Genomic DNA, 19,480 nt, shown 5'->3' on the forward strand with positions numbered 1-19,480 from the left:
ACGTGGTCCCCGATGGACCCTCCATCAACACCAGCTCCCAATCCTCTGTCCCATCAACGCAGTCAGCTATTCTTAACTGAGGAGGAGCAGGGGGAGGTGGAGGAGCAGGAGGAAGAGCAGAGCTACTGCTCATCCCTGTCGGTGTAATAGATCTAGTGATGCACCCAATCACACTCTACGGAATAATAAGGAAAATATTGATGACATAACCTGCAGCAAACAAAAGCAACCGTCTTCCTGATTGCCACATGGAGAGTAATGTGAATAGATACAGAAGTACTCGCCTCAAAGGTTGTCTGGTTGTCTCTGTGGACCTTCATGACGGCTCTCTGGATCAGGTCAAAGCCTGAGCCGGTCACCACGATGTTCCTCCCTCCACTACAACAGACAGCAAATCACTCATGAGATCATCTCTGGAAACACACACAGCTGCTGTTTCCAGCCCGTCCAATCACACGATCGCTATGCAGTCAGCTGCACGGAAAAGATAACCTTCTACATCCATTCTCAGGCGTCAGCAGCCAGTTCGGTGAAACATCCGAGGCGTCAAAATAAAACGTTCTGCACAGTCGTGGCATTAATAAGTGCAGCAAAACTTCAGATATGGCTCACAGGCCGGATAGGACGCTCAGTTCTATCAGGTCCAAACTCCTCACCAATGCCAACGCAGCATTTTATCTTTAACTTTTTATTTTAGTCCGAGCTAAACATTTATTCTTTCATCTATCCTTCTCCCTCATGCTGACTATGTGAGTTCATTTGACCTGCTGAGATGTAAAAACGCAGAGTCTTGTTTCCAAAGTTGTTGATAAAGATGAGGAAGATAAAGCGACGATACAGGAATAATGCACAGCAGAAGACAAGAGGAGAAAGGAAGACGTAGAAGAAGACAAATCAGTTCTAAGATGGTGTAGCAGAAAAGAAAAAGAGATGAAGGTGAAGAAGACAAGAAAACCAAAGTCAAACTGCAGTAAAAGAAAAGACAAAGATGAGAAAGTCAAAGCAAACGAAGACCCTGTTGAAGAGGAGGAAAGACAAGACAAAGAATAAAAAGAAACAAAGGTGGGCAGAAGAAGACGAAGAAGAAATGGTAAGAAAGGCGATGAAGACAATGCTAGCATGCTGCTAGCTGCCACCGACCAGATGAAGCTTCCTTGTGGATGGTGATCCACCACGAGGGGATTTTCCAGGTACTGGAAGGCACTTGGGATGGTTGTTGTGGTCGACGTTCCGTACTTGACGGTGACGGCGAGGGGGTCGGAGGGCACCTTATCAGCTCGGTATTCTCCCGTCCTGCAGATGATCTCTGCTCCGAAACGCTCCCTGCCAAAGCAAGAATGCATCTCAGCACCAGAGGCCAACATGGCGGCCGCCTGACAAGCTTGTTAAATCCCGGCTCTGCCCGTTTCTCTACTTCATTATTTCCCCATCACCTGCGCCTTTAAATGCCATCACGGATCCGGGTTTGACAGAAAACTCACCAGTGAAGGCAATCATGTTTGTGACACCAAAGATAAGGTCACTTCTATTTTCACTGGCGATGTAAAAAAAACAAAAAAAAAACAATTTATAGGCTTCAAAGAGTGGCCAGTGTAGAATTAACCTGGAGGACGCCATCTGAATCACAAGCAGCTTAGCAACGGGATTGAAATGGGCCCCTTGAATAACAATAACGTTCTTACAAGGAGCAGTCCACCCCTCCGATGGCGACCTGGACGTCTTCCTTGCTGCCAGTGTCCAGAAACAGTCCCGAAATGGTGATGAATGTCCCGCCGGCTTTAGGGCCCCTGGAAGGCTTCACCTCCTGGGGGATGGGGTCCTGGTGAGAGAGGGGGACGGAGGTGTCAGGATGTAGCGTGAATACACACTCCTCTCCCCTGTTGTGGATTTACATTCACTCCCCCCCCCCGTCAGAAACCTTTACACACTCATACAGCACGAGCTCCACATCTGCTGAGCAAACAGTTCGGCTCAGAGTGCTCCCCTGTGTGTGTGTGTGGGGGGGGGGGGGGGGGGGGGTCTTCAGCAAAGCAGGAGATGAGAAGCCAGCTAAAAGCGCTGCAGTCGGCACATCGTTCAGCACGTCAGCGATGATGCAACGCCGCATCTGTAAAACGACTAAAATGACACGCCCCCTCGGTTTGAGCGGAAAAACTCTGCAGCTAACAAACAGACACGTTTCACAGGAAGTAAAACAACCGCATCAGCTGGGGGGCTTCGGGACACGGGTATTTACTGGGGTCAAAAGGTGCAGGCTTCCATCATGGAAGGAGGAAGTGTGTGTGTGTGTGTGTGTGTTTACCCTGTAGGTGAAGTACATGGAGGAGGTTCCTCTCTTCCCTCCCTTCACCTCCACCTCCACCTGCCCCCAGTGTTGGGCTGAGAAAGGGTCAATCGGGCCGATTTCACACACCACACTGGACCAGATGAGGAAACAAAGACGAGACGTTTTAGACAGGGGCTGATCCTAATAATTATTTCCTTGTTTTTTTTTTAGCAAAACGATGCAAAAACAGGAAGGAAAATGAAGGCGAGGTCTTCAGATTCATCTTCTATCATCTAAGAGTGTCTGAGATACTTGTGATAAACTAACCAGCGCTAAAGAGCCTACAGGTGAACCTCGAGTCTAAACGCATCACAATGAAGAATCTGTCGGGACTTGAACGAAATGAGACCCGGCGTCGAGTGGAAAGTGAACAGCAACTAACAACGAGCTGACGAAGGCAGGAGGAGTGTTGGCATCAGAAGTGGGATGATTTAGAGGTGAAAAACTTCCCATCTGCTCTCATAAATCCCGTTTTATGCCTCGTGGTGCAGATGGCGGGGCAGAAATTATTCATGGAGGCAGATCAATCCTTCCAGGTGTCAACATGTCTTGGCGCTGGGAAACGGGATGTTTTCCCTTTTCAAAAGCGCTCGGTACGAAGGGAACGCTTTAAACCAGCTGCGACATTTAGGAAGTTTAGTCTTTTCTCTATCTCATTCAAGCACCTGTGGGACGAGGAAGAGGAGGGTCATTTAAAATATGATGGTTTCAGATCAGATGGATGAATTTAGAGCATTTTATTTGATGATTCATAAAACACTGATGAACAGGATGTTAACAGATCGATAATTAGATCCCAGCAAAGCAGCCACATCATGATAATGCATGTGAACAAGCAATACTGGAATTATTTTGTATATTTTTAATGTGAACATGGACTGATGCCTACACGACCTGGCCCCGATAAGCTATAGGAGATAGATGGATGGCCTTCATCCGGTCCACCAAAGACGTCCATGAGGTCACGCACCCCAAACACATTCAGAATAAAAGCACCGATACCGTGAGCATATTTGAATGGATGAATGATTTAATTTATTTCAAATAAATATGACGATGACACTTTTGTTCTTTGGCCGAAGGAAAGTCGGATACTGAATTTAACAGTGTATTTTGTACAGCTTGGTATTCACACTCGTTCTCACCTGCATTCACCTTTTAAAAGAGTGATACTCCTTCTAAATCAACTGGCGTCTGGAGACCTTCAGATCAATACTGCGGAATAATGAGCTAAATAAATTATACTAGCAGGTCACCTCCAGCAGAGCAGAGCGACTCTCAGCTGACAGGGGCCAAAAGTTTACCCCCAAAAAATGTGTGTATGTGTGTGTGTGTGTGTGTGTGTGTTTCGTTTCATGAAGGTGGAGGAGTTACCTTGTGGAGACAGAGTATTTCTCAACCTGATGGACACAGGGCTCGTTCACCACAGTGATGCTTTTGATGTCGTCTCTGTAGATGCCGAGGTTGGAGCCGCGGATGGTGACGGCGATCCCTCCCTTCAGTGGCCCGAAACGAGGGATGATCTGCAGGGGGGGGGGGGGGGGGGGAGACAGAGGAGCGAGGGTCAGAAACACCTTCGGACACATCAGCAGTCCACCAAGAGCATGGCGTGATGGCGACGCTGCGATCCAAAAATACATTTTTTAAGAAGAGATGAAGTGTGGAAACTTGATTTTCCTCCAAAACACTGAATTAAATAGTTGAACATCAGAAAACAATCTCCAGACTGATAAAGCCTGAGGAGATGCTATGCATCCTGGGAACTGGGAACGAGTGCTTTAGTATGCATCAACAACAACAACAGCTGAAACGCATGAAACACTCGATGATGTCCCTCTTAGATCAATAAGGTGTCAATATGTGAAAATGAACAGGTTATTCTGAGACATGCTAACATTAGCATTCTGCAGCAACACCAACACGGGAAAACATTTTGATGTTTAGCATTCCCTCTGTTCCTGCAGGCATCTGGCTGTTAGCAACTAAAGACCCTAAAAGGATGCATTTTAATGGAACTCTATGGAAGCAGGAACGTAAACTCCTTGATTGATCACAGTGAAACCGGATGGAGGAGTTGGACCTGGTTCTGGAATGGATCCAGATTAATGGACAGACCCACACAGCAGCGGCTAACGGTCTGCCGAGAGCCCTTTTAGTTAAATTAGGTTTAGCTCAAAGTACAGCTGAGGCCGATGATGTCATTCAGGATTTGATCATGAACTATCAGACAGACTGAAATGATGTTCTGATGACGGCGCCAGATGAAAGTCATTCTGGGGATTTCTTTTTTTATTGATAGAATATCTAATAATTATCTATTAATAGTTATTTTCTAATAACCATTAGATAACACAGGGAACACACACACAGAGTTCATGTCTACGTTTGGTCATGACCTCAGCAGACAACTCGACCACTGATGGCCGTGCAGCGATGATAATGAGGCAGCGGCGATTAAGACAGAATTGATCCAACTAGAGGCGCCTCAGATCAGCTGAAGTAGACTCCCCTCAGGGCAGTCAGGCCCGATCAATAAGCCAATCAGCATCAGCACCTTTTCACCGCTAAGTACAACGCTTGGATGCAGCTCTACGGGCGGCGGCGGCGTAAGTACTCACGTCGGTGATCTGGGGGTCAGGGCACTCAACGCTGTAAGGATCCACGGCCCCCGGCTGATCCAGGTTACACAACTTCTCATAAACGCACGCCTTCTGCTTGGGGCACCACACACACCTGTACTTCGGGTCGGCGTTCTTGCAGAGGCTGCAGTCCCGCCTCCCCACGGAGCAGTTGTAAAGGGTCACTGGAGGGACAAAAAGGTCACATCACTTCTCCTTATTTATCACATATTTCAAACATCGTAGTCCGAATGAGTTAAAATTCAACCTCATCATCTTTAAACACAGGAGCAGGAATGAATCAGCCTCTATGGCGACACCCTGACCCGCCCTACTCTGTCTCTGATTGGTTGGTCCAGTTGTGTTTTATTCACGAGTACATCAGACTGTTCTACAGATAAACTTATTATTTTTGTTTGTGAGAAACCATCTACATTTACCCATGCATCTGTTTTTGTATGCATATTGATTTAAATGTATATATGTATATGAATGTAAATTAATGTAAATTATTCTATCACCTACGGCAATGGGTGACATGATTTTAAGTCTGCAGAGATTCTTTGTGTTTTAACTTGTGCATTATAAGTTTTACTGTCATTATTAACTTTCATCAAAATTAATTTACAGAAAGCAATTACCAAGTTGTATTTAGTCAAATACTTCAACTAATGCGCATAATAAATAACCAATACTTTACCGGTAATTGTAACAAATGAGTCATTATACTCTGCCTCAGTTTATTCCATTAATTCACATTAAATTAAAGAAAGTTTTGTTGTCGACAATTTTGAGCAAATCTAAGCTCCGCTTCCTCGGTAGGTTTCTGTTCATACTGTGAACAAATAAACATTTAAAGAAGTTATAGTTTATTTGTTTCAAACTAGATATTTGTGCTTCACTTGTCTCTTGAACCGCCGCTGTCTTCCGACTGACTGTTTTTTCTCAGCCTGTGTGTGTGGCCTGTTTTTAGTGTTGTTTTATTTAAAGTCTGAAAAAGAGACAAGAATAAGATAAAGCAACATAGCGTATCAGGTCTGAATGTTGGTGCTCTAATTTAATACAGATAATTAATAGTCTCTATTTTAATATTTAATTTCCCTTTGCCTATTGAATATATAGATATACAGCAATTTCTATATTTGGTGATAAATCTACTTGTGTCATTTAATTTCATTTAATTTGCAGGATGAGATAAACATAATGAATCCTCCTTATTCTGGAAAAATATGGCAACATATGAATTTTCTGTTTGTTTCCAGTGGAGAATGAGGAGCAGCCCCCCCCCAAAAAAACATCCTGACCCCACATTAACATGTAGGGGAGCGTACCATTCAAAGTGCTGTCCATCTTCTTGCCCGACTCCTTGTCCTTCACGTAGAAGAGAACGCTGGTCTCTGGGGACTTATCGTACGAAAACTACAAGAGGAGGAGAAAATGAACGATTTTAATCGAGTGATTAATGGCTCTTAAGCTCCTCTTTGCTAACAGCGTGGGCTGCTGCTCCTTTTGACTCATTCTGGGAGATATTTAGCTGAAGGAATCAATGTTGGTGAAGGAACATAGCTGGAGTGCTCGTTTCCCAACTTCAGAATCAGCTCCAGGGAAGAGCGTCTGTCCATTAGAGGCCGCTAGAGAACATCTGGAGGGGGGGCTACAGGTTACATATGAGCCAGATTCAGACCCCAGCAGCCCTGAAAACATCAATGCTTTAGCAATCCATGAATCAGGATTAATGGGGACTAGACTAGAGGATCTGAAAACTGAAAGGATGAATATGAGTAGCTCAGTCCATTAACAAGTGTCCAACAGGGGAGTGCACAGAAGGGGGCTTGGGGGGGCACTGGCCACCCTTCTAATATAAATATGGGGCCGGTAATTTTTAAATATGCAGTTTTTTCTTTTTTTTGCAGGAAAATGTTTTTTTGATTACCGTAAAATAACTCGAATAAATATAATGTTCAGGAAATAAAGGAAGTGTTAGAAATGCACTCAGTGCTGCATCAATGCGTGTGACTCACGTTGAAGCCGCTGAAGGTGTAAAAAGGACCCTCCTCAAAGTTGACGTCTTCTTCCATGTTTCTCATCAGCTCGGTGCCGATGGTGAAAGCTCGATTCTGGGGAGCAACAGAAACCGGTCGGAAACTAAATGTGAAGGAACAGCTCGCTGTCTTAGCTTAGCATAAGACACAGATTTCTGTCGCGTCACTATAGAGACGTTAGTGAAGACAAAACCTTCTGGATCCAGATGATTTGGATCTACACCTAAAACTAAGGTGAATCTAAATTTTAAGTTAAATAATGGAACTTCGGCATCATATAATTATATTATTATACTAGAAAAGCACTCAGAGGGAAGACATCCGTCAAGCAGCTCATTCTCTTGTAATTAGATTTACACCGTCCACATGGTGATCTGGCTCTTCATCAATAGGTTCTAAATTGTTCTTGTTATCCATAAAAAGTAAAAGTGAATCAGAGTTTATGTATATTTTTAAATGATTTTTGAAACCGTAAATGGAGTTTTTAATATTCAAATTGAATATTTTTTCTGGATCAGATCCAGAAGACATTTTGCATGATAGTTCAGATCAGACCCCTTTATGACTGTGATTTTTGGTGAGTGAATTGAATGCATATTTTACAAGATATTATTATTATTATTATTATTTTAAGCCTCCATTATAAGTAAATGGGAAAATCCAGATTTGTTTTGTTTCCAGACAGGTATTCGGATCACTCTCACAATTTAATGGGATCTAAATTAGACCAAGACTCATCTTCAGATTTCTTTTTCAACAAGATCCATCCAGCAGTTTTTCCTGCAATCCTGCTAACAAACAAACGGCATCAAAACGAGAACCTCCTTGGTGGAGGTCCGTCCCAGCCCCAGCTCTGCCTGGGGCTGGGACGGACTCTGGAGCAGCAGCAGGCCCTTCACCGGGGTATTTAAGGGGTTCTCTTTTTGTTCCCTTAACTCCATTGCAGAAGTTAAAGAAGACAAAATCTGTTTGTAGCGCCTTGGATGGTAAAGAATTCTTTAGATGGCGATCCGGTGGGCCACCAGGACCTACCGGATAGTTCCTGGATCAGATCTACAGTGTCTGACATGTTTGCAGAGGAACCACCTTTCGCCCCTCCCTTGCCGCCGTTACCTGTAGCACCACTACTGGACTACCAGTTCAGCCAGACTGTAAATTGCTTTTCTATATGGGAACAGCACATCCGGAAGCCCTTAATGAGGACCGGCCCCTAATGGCTCCCTGTTATCAGCCTGGTGATTAATGGGGGGGTCGGTTTGCTTCCAGCTTTCACTGTGAGTGTGGAGCATAGCAGGTCACGTGACCTCCCACCTTCTCTCTCCTGATTGGATGGCAGTTTGTGCCATTGCCTCTTCATGTGCGCCAGTCTGTAAATTATGCTGAAGATTTTTTTGTTCGCATCACTTTTTGTTAGTGTGCGAGCAATTTCTGTGTGAGACGAGTATTGATTTCTGCCGTTTTTTAAATTGGAATCAATCCAGTTTACTGAGGCTCTAATAAATGAGCCAATCCGAGAAAACTCCAAGCCGCCTCACCTGGTCCACGTTGATTCCTTCGAAGCTGATCCGAGTCTTGTAGCCCACCGGGATCAGCACAGGATCCGGATTCTCAAATTGAGGACACTTGGCTCCTTCATTGGACCCCTGAGGAGACACCGCAATGCTTTCAATCACCTAAAGCACGCCGTCCACTTAACGGACACATCGTCTCCCGAGACAGACAAGAGTATCTCTGAAACATCTGCTGACTGGTGAAGTGACGTCCTCCGCTCTGCCGTCTTTGTCGCACAAGATGCCGCCAGCAGATTCCGGAATTTTAGTTAATCATCAGGAGAGGCTCGCATCCCCGAGGAGTCACAGGCAGACACCGAAGGCATCTTTTCAAACTTCTGCGATACAGCTTAACATTCTAACTTAACTTAACATCCAGAAGTTCCTACAGGGGCATTTAAGGCACGATCGTACCTCCAGAACTCTTTATGACAGGGGGTGTCACACTCATTTTCTCCAAGGGCCATATTAGCATTATGTTTGCCCTCCAAAGGCCAAATGTAAACCGTAACACAGTAAAAAATGTAACTAAATGTAATGTAATTTAATGTAAAATAAATGTAACTACTTCTTAACATGCTATTAAATAACTATTTATTTCTATTTAACTCTTTAGCCGCCGCAGAAATTACAATAAAATATTATGTTTTCATATCATTTTTTTAAAAGGTTGTAACTTAATAATTTTTTTGAGATAAGGCCATACTGTAAATGAGAAAAATCATAAGTATGAACCAAAGTTTGTGATGGGAATAAATTAACACATCTAATAATGTGGAAAAGTTCCATTCAAATGCAATCATCATGCAGGAACAAAGATAATCGATACAAAATCAAAGCAAAACCAAAAAACCACCACCTTGTCTTGTCATGGACATGCACAAAACCAAAAAAAACAACCGAAGTGGGAAAGATAAAGAACATTCCCCGAGTCAATGGCGCGGAAAAGACATCACTTTCAGGATCCGCACTGGACAGCTCCATATATATCCGACTACCTACGGAGCTGTCAAGTGCTGATCCTGAGCACCATATGTAGCCGGGATCAACATGTCAGAACATGCTGGACAAAACAAAAAAGTTCAAATAACTTTCAATAGTCACCGCCAGCAGATTATTAATTTCCTGACTGCAGCGTGTTGCTATTTTTATTGCCATGTTGCTGAATTTTTCCGTTTGATCAGTTCACTACTTAAGGTACAAACATTGCATATTCAATTGTATAGTTGTAAAGATATATGGATAGATTATTGCTGTTATTATAACATAAATCCTTTCAATTGATCAGGTTAAGAAAACCACACTACTCCATCGATCAATAATCAAACTTAGTCAAGTAAATAATATTAAATAATAAATAAAGAAAAATATCATCCAACACAAGTTATGGCATTAACTTTGTTCAAAACTCTTTCATCACAGTTGAGAGGGGCAGAACTGAAGTACAACCAACAAATGTGGGTTAAGAACATGTGACAGACGCAGCATTTTACAAAAACAAATGTCTGCACACAGCTCTCGCGGGCCACAAAAAAGGACTTGGAGGGAGACATTTGGGCACCGGGCCTGGAGTTTGACACATGTGCTTTATGACTACAGGTAGCTCTCTCTAAAGCACTGTAAAGAAGCCAGTCTAAGTTTGAGGGCTCTATTTTAGACCATCCTCAGGGCATTAGTGCTCAGGTGTATTTAGGGTGTGTCCAGCTCCTCTCCCTTAAACGGCATCCAATCAGGTGAAGAAAAAAAAAGGCCTGTGTTTAGAAATCTGATGACATCACATAGAGCCTTCCTCTCTAATTTGACTCCCTCTCTCCGACCCAGATGCTCTCAGGTACCAATCGGGATTCAGTCGTTGCCGTTAAAGGCACAGAGCCACCACAGGACATAATATTCACGCTCCTATAATGCACCATTTGAAGCTTCAACGCGTGATCAAACCGTCGCCTTGGAGACAAACCTGAACATGTTTGATGATGTAGGAGGCCTTCACCTCGTCGATGTCGCTGCAGGTGTGGACTCTGGTGTTCCACTGGCAGCCCCACATGCTGGCCACACAGGACATGCATCTAGAGACACGCAAAAAACAACAACACTTAGGTGCGCACACACACATAATGAGGCGGGAGTGCATGCACATACAAAAACATGCAAACTCATCAAAGATTGTCCGGCAGAAAAAAAAAAAAATCCATGGGCTGAGCTGACAACAAAATGAATCTGAGCAAGTTCACATAAGCAAAGCTCGTTCATCACGCGTTCCAGCGTATGAGAGGAACGAAGGAAAAGAATAAGCGCGGGGGGGTGAGATTGACTTTCATCTTTTGATTAATGAAAAGGAAACACAGGCAATTTCCTCAGCTCGGTAATAAACGCTGGGGAGAAGATGCAAGAGGTGCATCTGAAACAGCCATGAATCACAATTTACAAACAGATCTGCTCTTGCAGGGCGATGCGTCCACATCAAGCCTGTCAGCTGATGCTGGGTTCAGTGTCGCCGTCTATTTTCAGTGGGCGGCAGAGCAGAACTGATGGATTAAGTGTCTGACTCACGGCGTGTTCTCAGATTTCCTCACGGTGGCGGCGCAGTTGTAGAACTTAAAGTCCCGCGTGGCGAGCTCTACGGTCTCGTTGACGAAGATCCTGACCGGCACGGCCACGAAGTCTGAGGACAGAGGGAACCCAGTTTTTATTTATGATGTCAGCAGCTCACGATGAAAACGTGACGGATCAGAACCGCAGGCACCTCGGATTAAGCATCTTCTCCTTGAACCAGATTGCTAATTTACATACCAGGGTGTGTCCTCACAGCATTGCTATGAGAGCTAACACACTCAAAATACCAGCGCTAACATGTTAAAGATGGAAAGAGGAAACTTCCTGATGTCTCAGAACACTATAAAGGCTGGAATTTATTATGATTGATCAAAAAGGAAAGCCAAACAATCATTAGAAATAATAGATTACAGTTCAAACGTGAGACAAACCTCCACCGGGGCTCAGCGGTCGCCTTCACCTCCATCGAACCTCCTCCATCCACAGCCCGGAGACAGAACTCACAGTTTCAACCCTCGAAATATGTTGGATTGTTTTCGTAAAAACATCCATTATCCCCGGAGAAATTAAAATGTCAAGAAATGATTGAGAAATATGTTGGAGATGTAAAAAATGTGGAAAACGGAGTCCTGGCTGCTACCACCCCCCCCCCCCCCCCCGGCACACTTCATCCAGCAAGAAATCAAACTCAGGCGAAATCATTCCCTCCTGCAGTTGGTCAGTGACGACATTCCGAAAATGTCCGTGCTCCAGAGCTGCACGGGTTAATAACAGAGGCCGTACCTTGGTCCTCAGGTGTGGGTGGTATCTCTGAGGGGTTGGGCAGATGGCAGGTGATGTGACCCGGGACAGACATGGCTCCCTCGCTCCAGATATCCCGGATGGTGCAGTGCAGACGGTCGGAAGGTCCGATCGCAGGAAGGGATGGGATGCCGATGGTCACCTGTCCGGAAAACAAACGGATAAAGAATCGGTCCGAGTGAGCAGGAAACATGCAGGCGCGAGTCAGGAGAGGAGGGAAGCGTCTTCGATTCAGCACGGTTATAGTCGGAGCGACTGGAGTTTTTCTGGACGGATCGATGCGGAGCAGGACGGACCCGGAGTCCAGCGGCTCCGACTTCACAGGAACCGTTCATGACTCAACGCGCGTGGGTTTCTGCAGGGAGAACAAAGGGATGGAAGGAGGAGAGGAGGAAGAGCAGCGCTCCTACCTTCTGAGTCTTTTTACAGGAAAGGCTCGGGGGATGGAAGGAGCGGATTGTCACACACTCCTGCTTCGGGCTCCACACCCAGCCGTTCTTCTCCTCTGCCCGCCGACACTCCGCTCTCCTGGTGCACCTTCAGAGGAGAACAACAACAACATCAGCAACCGTCCAGTGTTGGCGTGACAACAACACAAAGCACACTTGAGTTTACTACGTTGGGACGTTTCCTGTTCCTGTCTTAATCCACCTCACAGTGGCTCTGCTGGGAGTAAATACGGGAGGGAGGGGCCAGAAACACCTGTTCAATATTAATATTAATATATTACCGGTACTTACTTAGCAGATTGTTTTTTTTTTGCCCCAATGCGACCTGTATCAGAACTTTTCATTCCAGTCTGAACGACAGATCCGATATTTAAAAATGCAACGCAGGACAAACTCAAATTGAGCATTAAGCCCTGTGAACGTAGTTTTATTGCAACCATAAAGCGTGACTAAGATGAAAACAGATCATCCCACCTACAATATATGAATTTAAAATTGATAAATATCCCATTTTAATTCAATTCCATCTTCAGGAAGGTTCTAAACATCAGAATGAATACATGTTGGCTTCCCAACAGCTCGAGACTCGCGCTTCTGAGCACTAATAAATATCTGTGACCTAATTATTAGTATCTACATTTATGTGACGTCTGAACAGCTGAAAAAGGAAAAACATCACTGTATGAAACGGCATGGTCTGTATCCATGACGATGAAAAAGATCTGCGTGCACGTTACAGGCGTGAGCGTTCCTCACCTGCCCTCCAGGACGCACCAGCCGCAGTAAGGGTCCCGCAGCGCCACGCATGATTTGCAGTCTTCCTCCTGGAGGCACGTCTGAACCGGGACCTTGTTGATCTGTGGCATTACGACATTAAACATCATCAACGGAAACCCTGAGGCGAGGCGCCGGGCAGAATGCAAAGCCGTTCAAGTACGGTTGCACATAAGGCGATCCAGAACCGGATGTTGGATTTGGGGCCTTGTTGCCATTTTGCTCATCGTGTAAAACCAGAAATGACTCCAGAACCAGAACACCTGAACATCAGCAATGAGTTTCCAGGTTCTTCTGCCAGAGTAAAAGCAAATCATCAATAGTTGCATCACTGCACTGAGAACATTGGACGCCATGGCGATCTGATCTGGATTAGGATCTGGATGGTAATCTGGATCCCACCAGGCAGAGCGTTGGAGTTATGCAGGCAGAGTATTGTATTTTAAATCTAGTTCTGTCACATATGTTTAAGTCACACTGATAAACCTTCGGTTTGGTCGCCAGTTCGTCTGGAAACGTCTCCGCTTGTTTTAGCGACGAGTCACTCGGGACTTTTTTTCTTTCTGCTCGTCATCCTCAGATGAAAATTACAGGTTACTTATCTGAAATTATATCTCCGCCGCCACTTTCTGCTACGGGTCAGTTAGTCCAATTCTTGTAGTCCTAAAAAAGATGTCTAAACAAAAGGCGTTGCCAAGCAACCAGGGTAAGACCGTAGTGCAGTGCGGCTTCTGTGATGTGCACTAAGTTCCCAAAGTACAAATATTCACATTTTATAGATCTCTACTGCTTGATTTATGATGAACTGAGACGGAGGGGTTTATTCATCGTCCATCTTTGCAGGCTCACAGAACTCAGGAGGGCAAAAGCCCCTCCTCAGAACTCTGCAGCTCCCAGAGCTGGTGGAGCAGGAACATGAAAGGCGCGTGTTCTCGGGTTCCCGCTCTCTGAAAGCACGCCTCTGACACACCCACCTTTTTCTCTGTGGTGATGTAGATGTGGCTGCTATTGAGGTCAAAGAAAAGGTTCTGGTTGACCTTCTCTCCCACGGCGTCTACCGGGGCCTTGCTGTAGACGTACGGCTCCTCGTTCAGGTGCACCTGCGGCAAATGACCCCGTAAAAACACACCGTTTTTACCGTAAACCTCCATCCAGCTTCAACATAGGTTAAAACCCAAAATCAGCCAAGCAGAAAACACCCCCACCTTGAAGACTTCCCCCTGGTTGGTCCCCAAGAAAGCGATGGTGTGACCGTTCTCAACGGCCACAGCCACGGCGGTCAGAAGGCCCGACTGGGTCAACACCGCATCCGCCTTTAGGGCAAACCTGGGCTTGCTGGCCAGCGGCGAGGGCAGGAAGTCGCCGCCGCACTTGAAGTTTTCCAACGTGTCCTTCTGTTGAGGACAAAGGGAGGAGAAAGAGTAGATTTCATCCAAAGGACGCAATGGAGGACAAAAGGGAATCGACTCCAATCCGTCAAACGTCCACCTGCGAGTACTTTAAGTACTTTAAGTTTCCCTACTGCTGTGTAGTATTACTGCGGGCGAGTTGAGGGGTTTACTTCAAGAGATGTTAGGAAGTAAGGAAGAAGAAAAGCAGCAGAATACAAAAGGCTCTGTAGACAGTAAGCAGCGATGCGTCTACGAATGATCCACGAGAATCATTTCTGTCATTCCGATTCCTCCAAAACTCTGAAACACTGACGACAGATTCACTCACGGCAATCTTCGACGTGCAGAATTCGTCCGTCTTGGACGAGTAGGGGATGTCCACGGCGGGAAACCCGGATATCTTCCCCGAGTCACTGTAACAGGCGCTGATGATGTCCACCAGCCGCTCGTTGATGGCGTTGAGCGGGTACATGCAGAGCGCCGAGTCGCCGTCGTCCTCGTCCGAGCTCGCCACCACGAAAAGGACCTTTTGCCACGAGACCACCTTCCCGAACGCCCCTGAATTGGTCGCGATCTGCGCCAGCTCTTTTCCCGGCGCCGCCACGTACCCGGCTTGGACTTTGTTGTACCGGTTGTTCGGGCCGCAGTTCAACTGGAGCTCCGTGTGGGAATAGTAATGCTGGTCGTCCTCGCAAAGACGAGATATGAAGGTCAGGTTATTGTTATCCGTGCCATCGAGCGTCCGTGAAAAGAGGAAGTAGATAAAACCGTCCTCTTTGAAGGCGAGGCGGAAGTCATGCAGGTACTTGGGAACGAAGGGCGTGGTCTGGACCGTCGACGCCTCGATGATGCTCTCGAACACCACCCAGTCACGGTAGTCCTGCAGGATTCTTGTGCTGATGAGTTTTGTGCTGTCCAGGCTTCCGTAGCCCTTCCCAACGAGAAACACGCTGAAGGCGCTCCCGTCTTTTGAGAAGCTGGACGTGACGCCCACCACGTTCACGCCGTCCTCGATGCTCGCCACGTAAGTCCTCTCGCCGTTGCTGTCGCTGTAGTACAGCTGCTGCTCCACGTTGGTCAGGTTGAGGAGGGAGCAGATGCCCCGGTACCGGCTGCCACAGACTATGAGGCTACTGTGGGACGGGTGGACCAGCATGAGTTTGTTGAGGTTGGGCATGAGCCTCGTGTCCTGGCACGCCGAAGCAGGGGGCGTGCACGTCCGAGCGTCCGCTTTGGGTCCCGTCTCGGCACGAGCCTGCAAGCGCAGCGACGGTCCCAGCTGATAGATGGCGTTGACGGCCCCCAGGTAGATGCGGCCCGTCTGGGGGTCCTGGACCACGTTGTTGATGGGGGTCTCGGGGGCGAACTCCCGGATGGAATCGGCGCCGCTCTCCTGCTGGGCTTTGCAGAGAAGGAAGAGGAGGAGGGAGATCCAGCTCGCCATATCTGGTGAGAACGGAGAGAGGAGCGTTTCATCGTTAATGCAGCGGAACAAACAGGAAGCATGTGCGTCACACGAGAGCAGCCCATTGGTCACGTGGACGGCCAACCAATGGAAAAGAAAGTCGATACTGATCTGAGATACGACAGATATACTGAAGCTCTCACCTCAGTCTCTCTCTAAGTGAATAAATCCACTAAAACGTACTTGTAAAATTAAAATCAATTAGCATGTGGCGTACACACATGCTAAAGACACAGTGGTTAGCGCTGTCGCCTCACAGCGAGAAGGTACCGGGGTTCGAATCCTATCTGTGAGGAAAAACATGCAACTTAGGTGAATCCATTCCTCCAAATTGTCTGTAGTTGTGAGCGTGTGTGTCCTTCGTGTGGCGTCTCATCCAGGGTGTATCCGGATGTGTGATGCTGATAAACTGTCATTAACATTAAGGTCACATTTTATTACTTTTCTGATCAAATATGAAAAACATGGAAAACAACCATAAGCATTTTATTCCCCACTTTTCTACATGGTCCAGGGTTCTTCTGCTCATTGACAGCGCAGGCAAACATCCCATAATAACACAACACAGAGTAACTTTTAGAAACCGATGGAATCCAACCTGGGCTTTGAACTTCCTTTAGTTATTTAAGCAGCACAAATTCGCTCCATTCATCTCCGTCACGGATGCAGAAATCCGACCGGATGAAACGATCCGACAGGGCGACGCATGAATCACATCGAGATGCAGATTCAGGCTATTGAGATTAAACACGACTAGAAACAACGGCCTCGGGCTAACAAGCTGCTTGTGTGTGACTCCACTTGCTGCTCCGGTTCCACAAAGGGGGGATTATTTTGGATTTAATTGACTTAATATCAGAGAAGATCAGGGCCGAGAGCGAGACGTCAAACCACGACACAATGAAGTCCCATTTAAACGGCTCCAGCTTCGCCTGCTGATGCTCCCAGGAAGCACGGCGTCTTGGGAAAAACGCTCCCACGACTTCCTTTGAACGATCCAGCATCGCCGCTGCAGGTGAGTTTCAGCATCAGTCAAGCCCCCCAACAGTCCCCCCCCCCCCAGAGGGGACCCAGTTCATTTGACCGTTGACTCCCATTTTAGTGCCCTTTCATTAGCCGCCTCGCTTCGACCCCCCCCCCCGAACCAATTTCACTGTGTAAATACTTTGTGCCCTTTTCCATCCCTACCCTTAAATATTTCAATTAAATTTTAAAACGGTGCTATAAAATCTCTGCCTGTGTTTCTTCAGGACAGAAATTTGAGCAGCTGGGTTTTTTTATAGCTTATATTCAGAGGAGGGGCTTCCAGCAGTTCTACTAACGGCTGGACAGAATATAACGGACACCATGCGGATAATAATTCAGCTTTGTAGCAACAGAAAGTCTATTATATATATATATATAAAAGATTGAAGGTTGTGGAAAATGTAAATGACAGATTGTGAAAAATAAGTCAAATCCATGCAAATAAATTACATTTGTTAAAAATAAAGAATTGGTTTTTGAAAATGATATACTTTTTAAATTGGAGTAAAATAATTGCTTCATGCTTAAAGAAACCACCTGGGGGGAACATCAACCTGGTTACCCGGCAACAGGTTAGTCACATGACCAGGTGTTAAAAGCATCTAGGGCGGCGGGGGGCACTGTGATTTTACGGGAAGCCCGCCGTGTATCTGAACTGTACAGCTTTTCATTTTCATCTTTCCTTATTCTCAGTCTCCCCATTTCCTTCACGTTAAACACTGATTTATGTTCCCGCAGGGCGATACAGTTATAAAAGTTAATTTCATTCTAATTACGTCTCAATTTGTGTTCATCTAATTACATTTCAGGGACTAGACGTCAGCATACGGAGCAGCTGCTGCTCGGTGGCGAAGCGGTTTTGAGGTGGAGGTCTTTGGGCACGACTTCATCCGCTGCTCCTGTAGATGCAGGTTAAACCGGCACTCTTTTTTCCTACCCACCCACTTGACCCCCCCAGAGAGACGCCACAGACGCTGGATTATATCACAACGTCTGTGACAGAAGAATCACTCATTCCTGTGACTTCCAGTCAGACGGCGAGACGAAGCAGCTCGAATGTACAATGCAGGGACGATGTCTCAAGGCGCTCATTTAGGTTTCACAAACTCCACTTCCACTTACATCCGTGACTTCAAAGAGGCTGTTTCCTATTCATGCAAATCCTGTAGCCCCCCCCGGATCAGAGGGAACCAAGTTCCCCTCAGATGCTGCATAATGGGTCAGCGCAATGCAAACTCTCAGCACATTTCAAAGCAGCCTGTCCTCTCCCAGGATGCCTGTCCACTCCCAATATGTCTGTCCTCTCCCAGGATGCCCGTCCACCCCCAATATGTCTGTCCTCTCCCAGGATGCCCGTCCTCTCCCAGGATGCCTGTCCTCTCCCAGGATGCCTGTCCACTCCCAGGATGCCTGTCCTCTCCCAATATGTCTGTCCTCTCCCAGGATGCCCGTCCACTCCCAATATGTCTGTCCTCTCCCAGGATGTCTGTCCTGTCCCAGGATGTCCGTCCTCTCCCAGGATGTCTGTCCTGTCCCAGGATGTCTGTCATCGCCCAGGATATCTGTCCTCCTGTCGCTCTATCACTTTTCATCCTTTTTTCACAGGTTTAATCCTTAACGCTTGAATTAGAGATGCTTCAAAGAGCTGACGAGAGGCAGACGTCTGCTGGGAGGGGTGCGTGTGTGTGTGGAGGGGGGGGGCACAGGTGTAAATCAGCCCTGCCTCCCAGCCAGCCAGCCTACCTTCCTTTTCTCAAGACGGTAGCAAATGCAACACGGCTACGCTGAAAAATAGGAAGCATCTAAAATTAGCGCCTGCGTCAGCCTGCAGCTAATGACCCCCCCCAGACAGCCGGGGATAAATTATAACGAGACGCATCATTTGCTAACGATGCCGAACACACCAGCAAAGTAGAGTCTGAGAATTAAAAGTTCCCGATTGATGCAGTTTAACTGTTGACTAATAACTTAGAGGGAAAGTCAAACATGTTTCGACTCAGCTGAGCTTGTTAATGATTAATAACGATGTAATAACTGATGCAGCGCGAGGCTGGCAGCAGGAAACTTCATGTGATTCCGTTTTTACCCGAGTCGTGCTTGAACAAAAGGCTTTTTGGACTCTAAACAACAACTACAGATTGTTGTTCACGTTAACGCCTTACATGTCTCCACCACACAAACATGTCTTCCTCTGATGAGGAATATTTGCCAGCGTGATAATTATCTGACCTGGAACCGAACAGCGTGATCGGACGAGAGGCGTCCCCATTCCGTGGATAAAGATTTCAACCACGACCCCTCGAGACTCTCGTGGGGGGAGGCTGAAGAGAATTGGGACTGGGCCCTAATCTGCCTGACTGATTTAAACATAATAATCTGCTCCATCTTAAGTTTAAGTTACGACCCGATGGAGCTGCTGAGCTAAAAGCGTGTCTGTAACGACACGTGACCCACCCACAGATCAGGATGCATTTGGACGGGAGGA

At 46.3% G+C, this 19,480-nt stretch overlaps 1 protein-coding gene across 2 annotated transcripts in view; it reads right to left on the bottom strand.

Moving 5' to 3' along the window:
- Positions 1-15,948, bottom strand: part of plxnb2b (plexin b2b) — a 30,833-nt gene extending 14,885 nt beyond the window's left edge. For both annotated transcript variants that reach the window (XM_068739615.1, XM_068739614.1), the window contains exons 1-17: positions 14,836-15,948; positions 14,319-14,507; positions 14,088-14,213; positions 13,096-13,196; positions 12,301-12,427; positions 11,873-12,032; positions 11,087-11,198; positions 10,490-10,602; positions 8,522-8,613; positions 6,966-7,061; positions 6,276-6,363; positions 4,945-5,129; positions 3,701-3,849; positions 2,303-2,417; positions 1,683-1,819; positions 1,141-1,323; positions 249-378 (exon numbers count right to left, since the gene is read on the bottom strand). In XM_068739615.1, coding sequence (XP_068595716.1) covers positions 249-378; positions 1,141-1,323; positions 1,683-1,819; positions 2,303-2,417; positions 3,701-3,849; positions 4,945-5,129; positions 6,276-6,363; positions 6,966-7,061; positions 8,522-8,613; positions 10,490-10,602; positions 11,087-11,198; positions 11,873-12,032; positions 12,301-12,427; positions 13,096-13,196; positions 14,088-14,213; positions 14,319-14,507; positions 14,836-15,948 — 3,216 coding nt within the window. The remainder of the gene's footprint in view (positions 1-248; positions 379-1,140; positions 1,324-1,682; positions 1,820-2,302; positions 2,418-3,700; positions 3,850-4,944; positions 5,130-6,275; positions 6,364-6,965; positions 7,062-8,521; positions 8,614-10,489; positions 10,603-11,086; positions 11,199-11,872; positions 12,033-12,300; positions 12,428-13,095; positions 13,197-14,087; positions 14,214-14,318; positions 14,508-14,835) is intronic.
- Between the last annotated feature and the right edge of the window lie 3,532 nt (positions 15,949-19,480).

This window comes from Brachionichthys hirsutus, chromosome 5 (genome assembly GCF_040956055.1).
Source record: "Brachionichthys hirsutus isolate HB-005 chromosome 5, CSIRO-AGI_Bhir_v1, whole genome shotgun sequence".
NCBI lineage: Eukaryota > Metazoa > Chordata > Actinopteri > Lophiiformes > Brachionichthyidae > Brachionichthys > Brachionichthys hirsutus.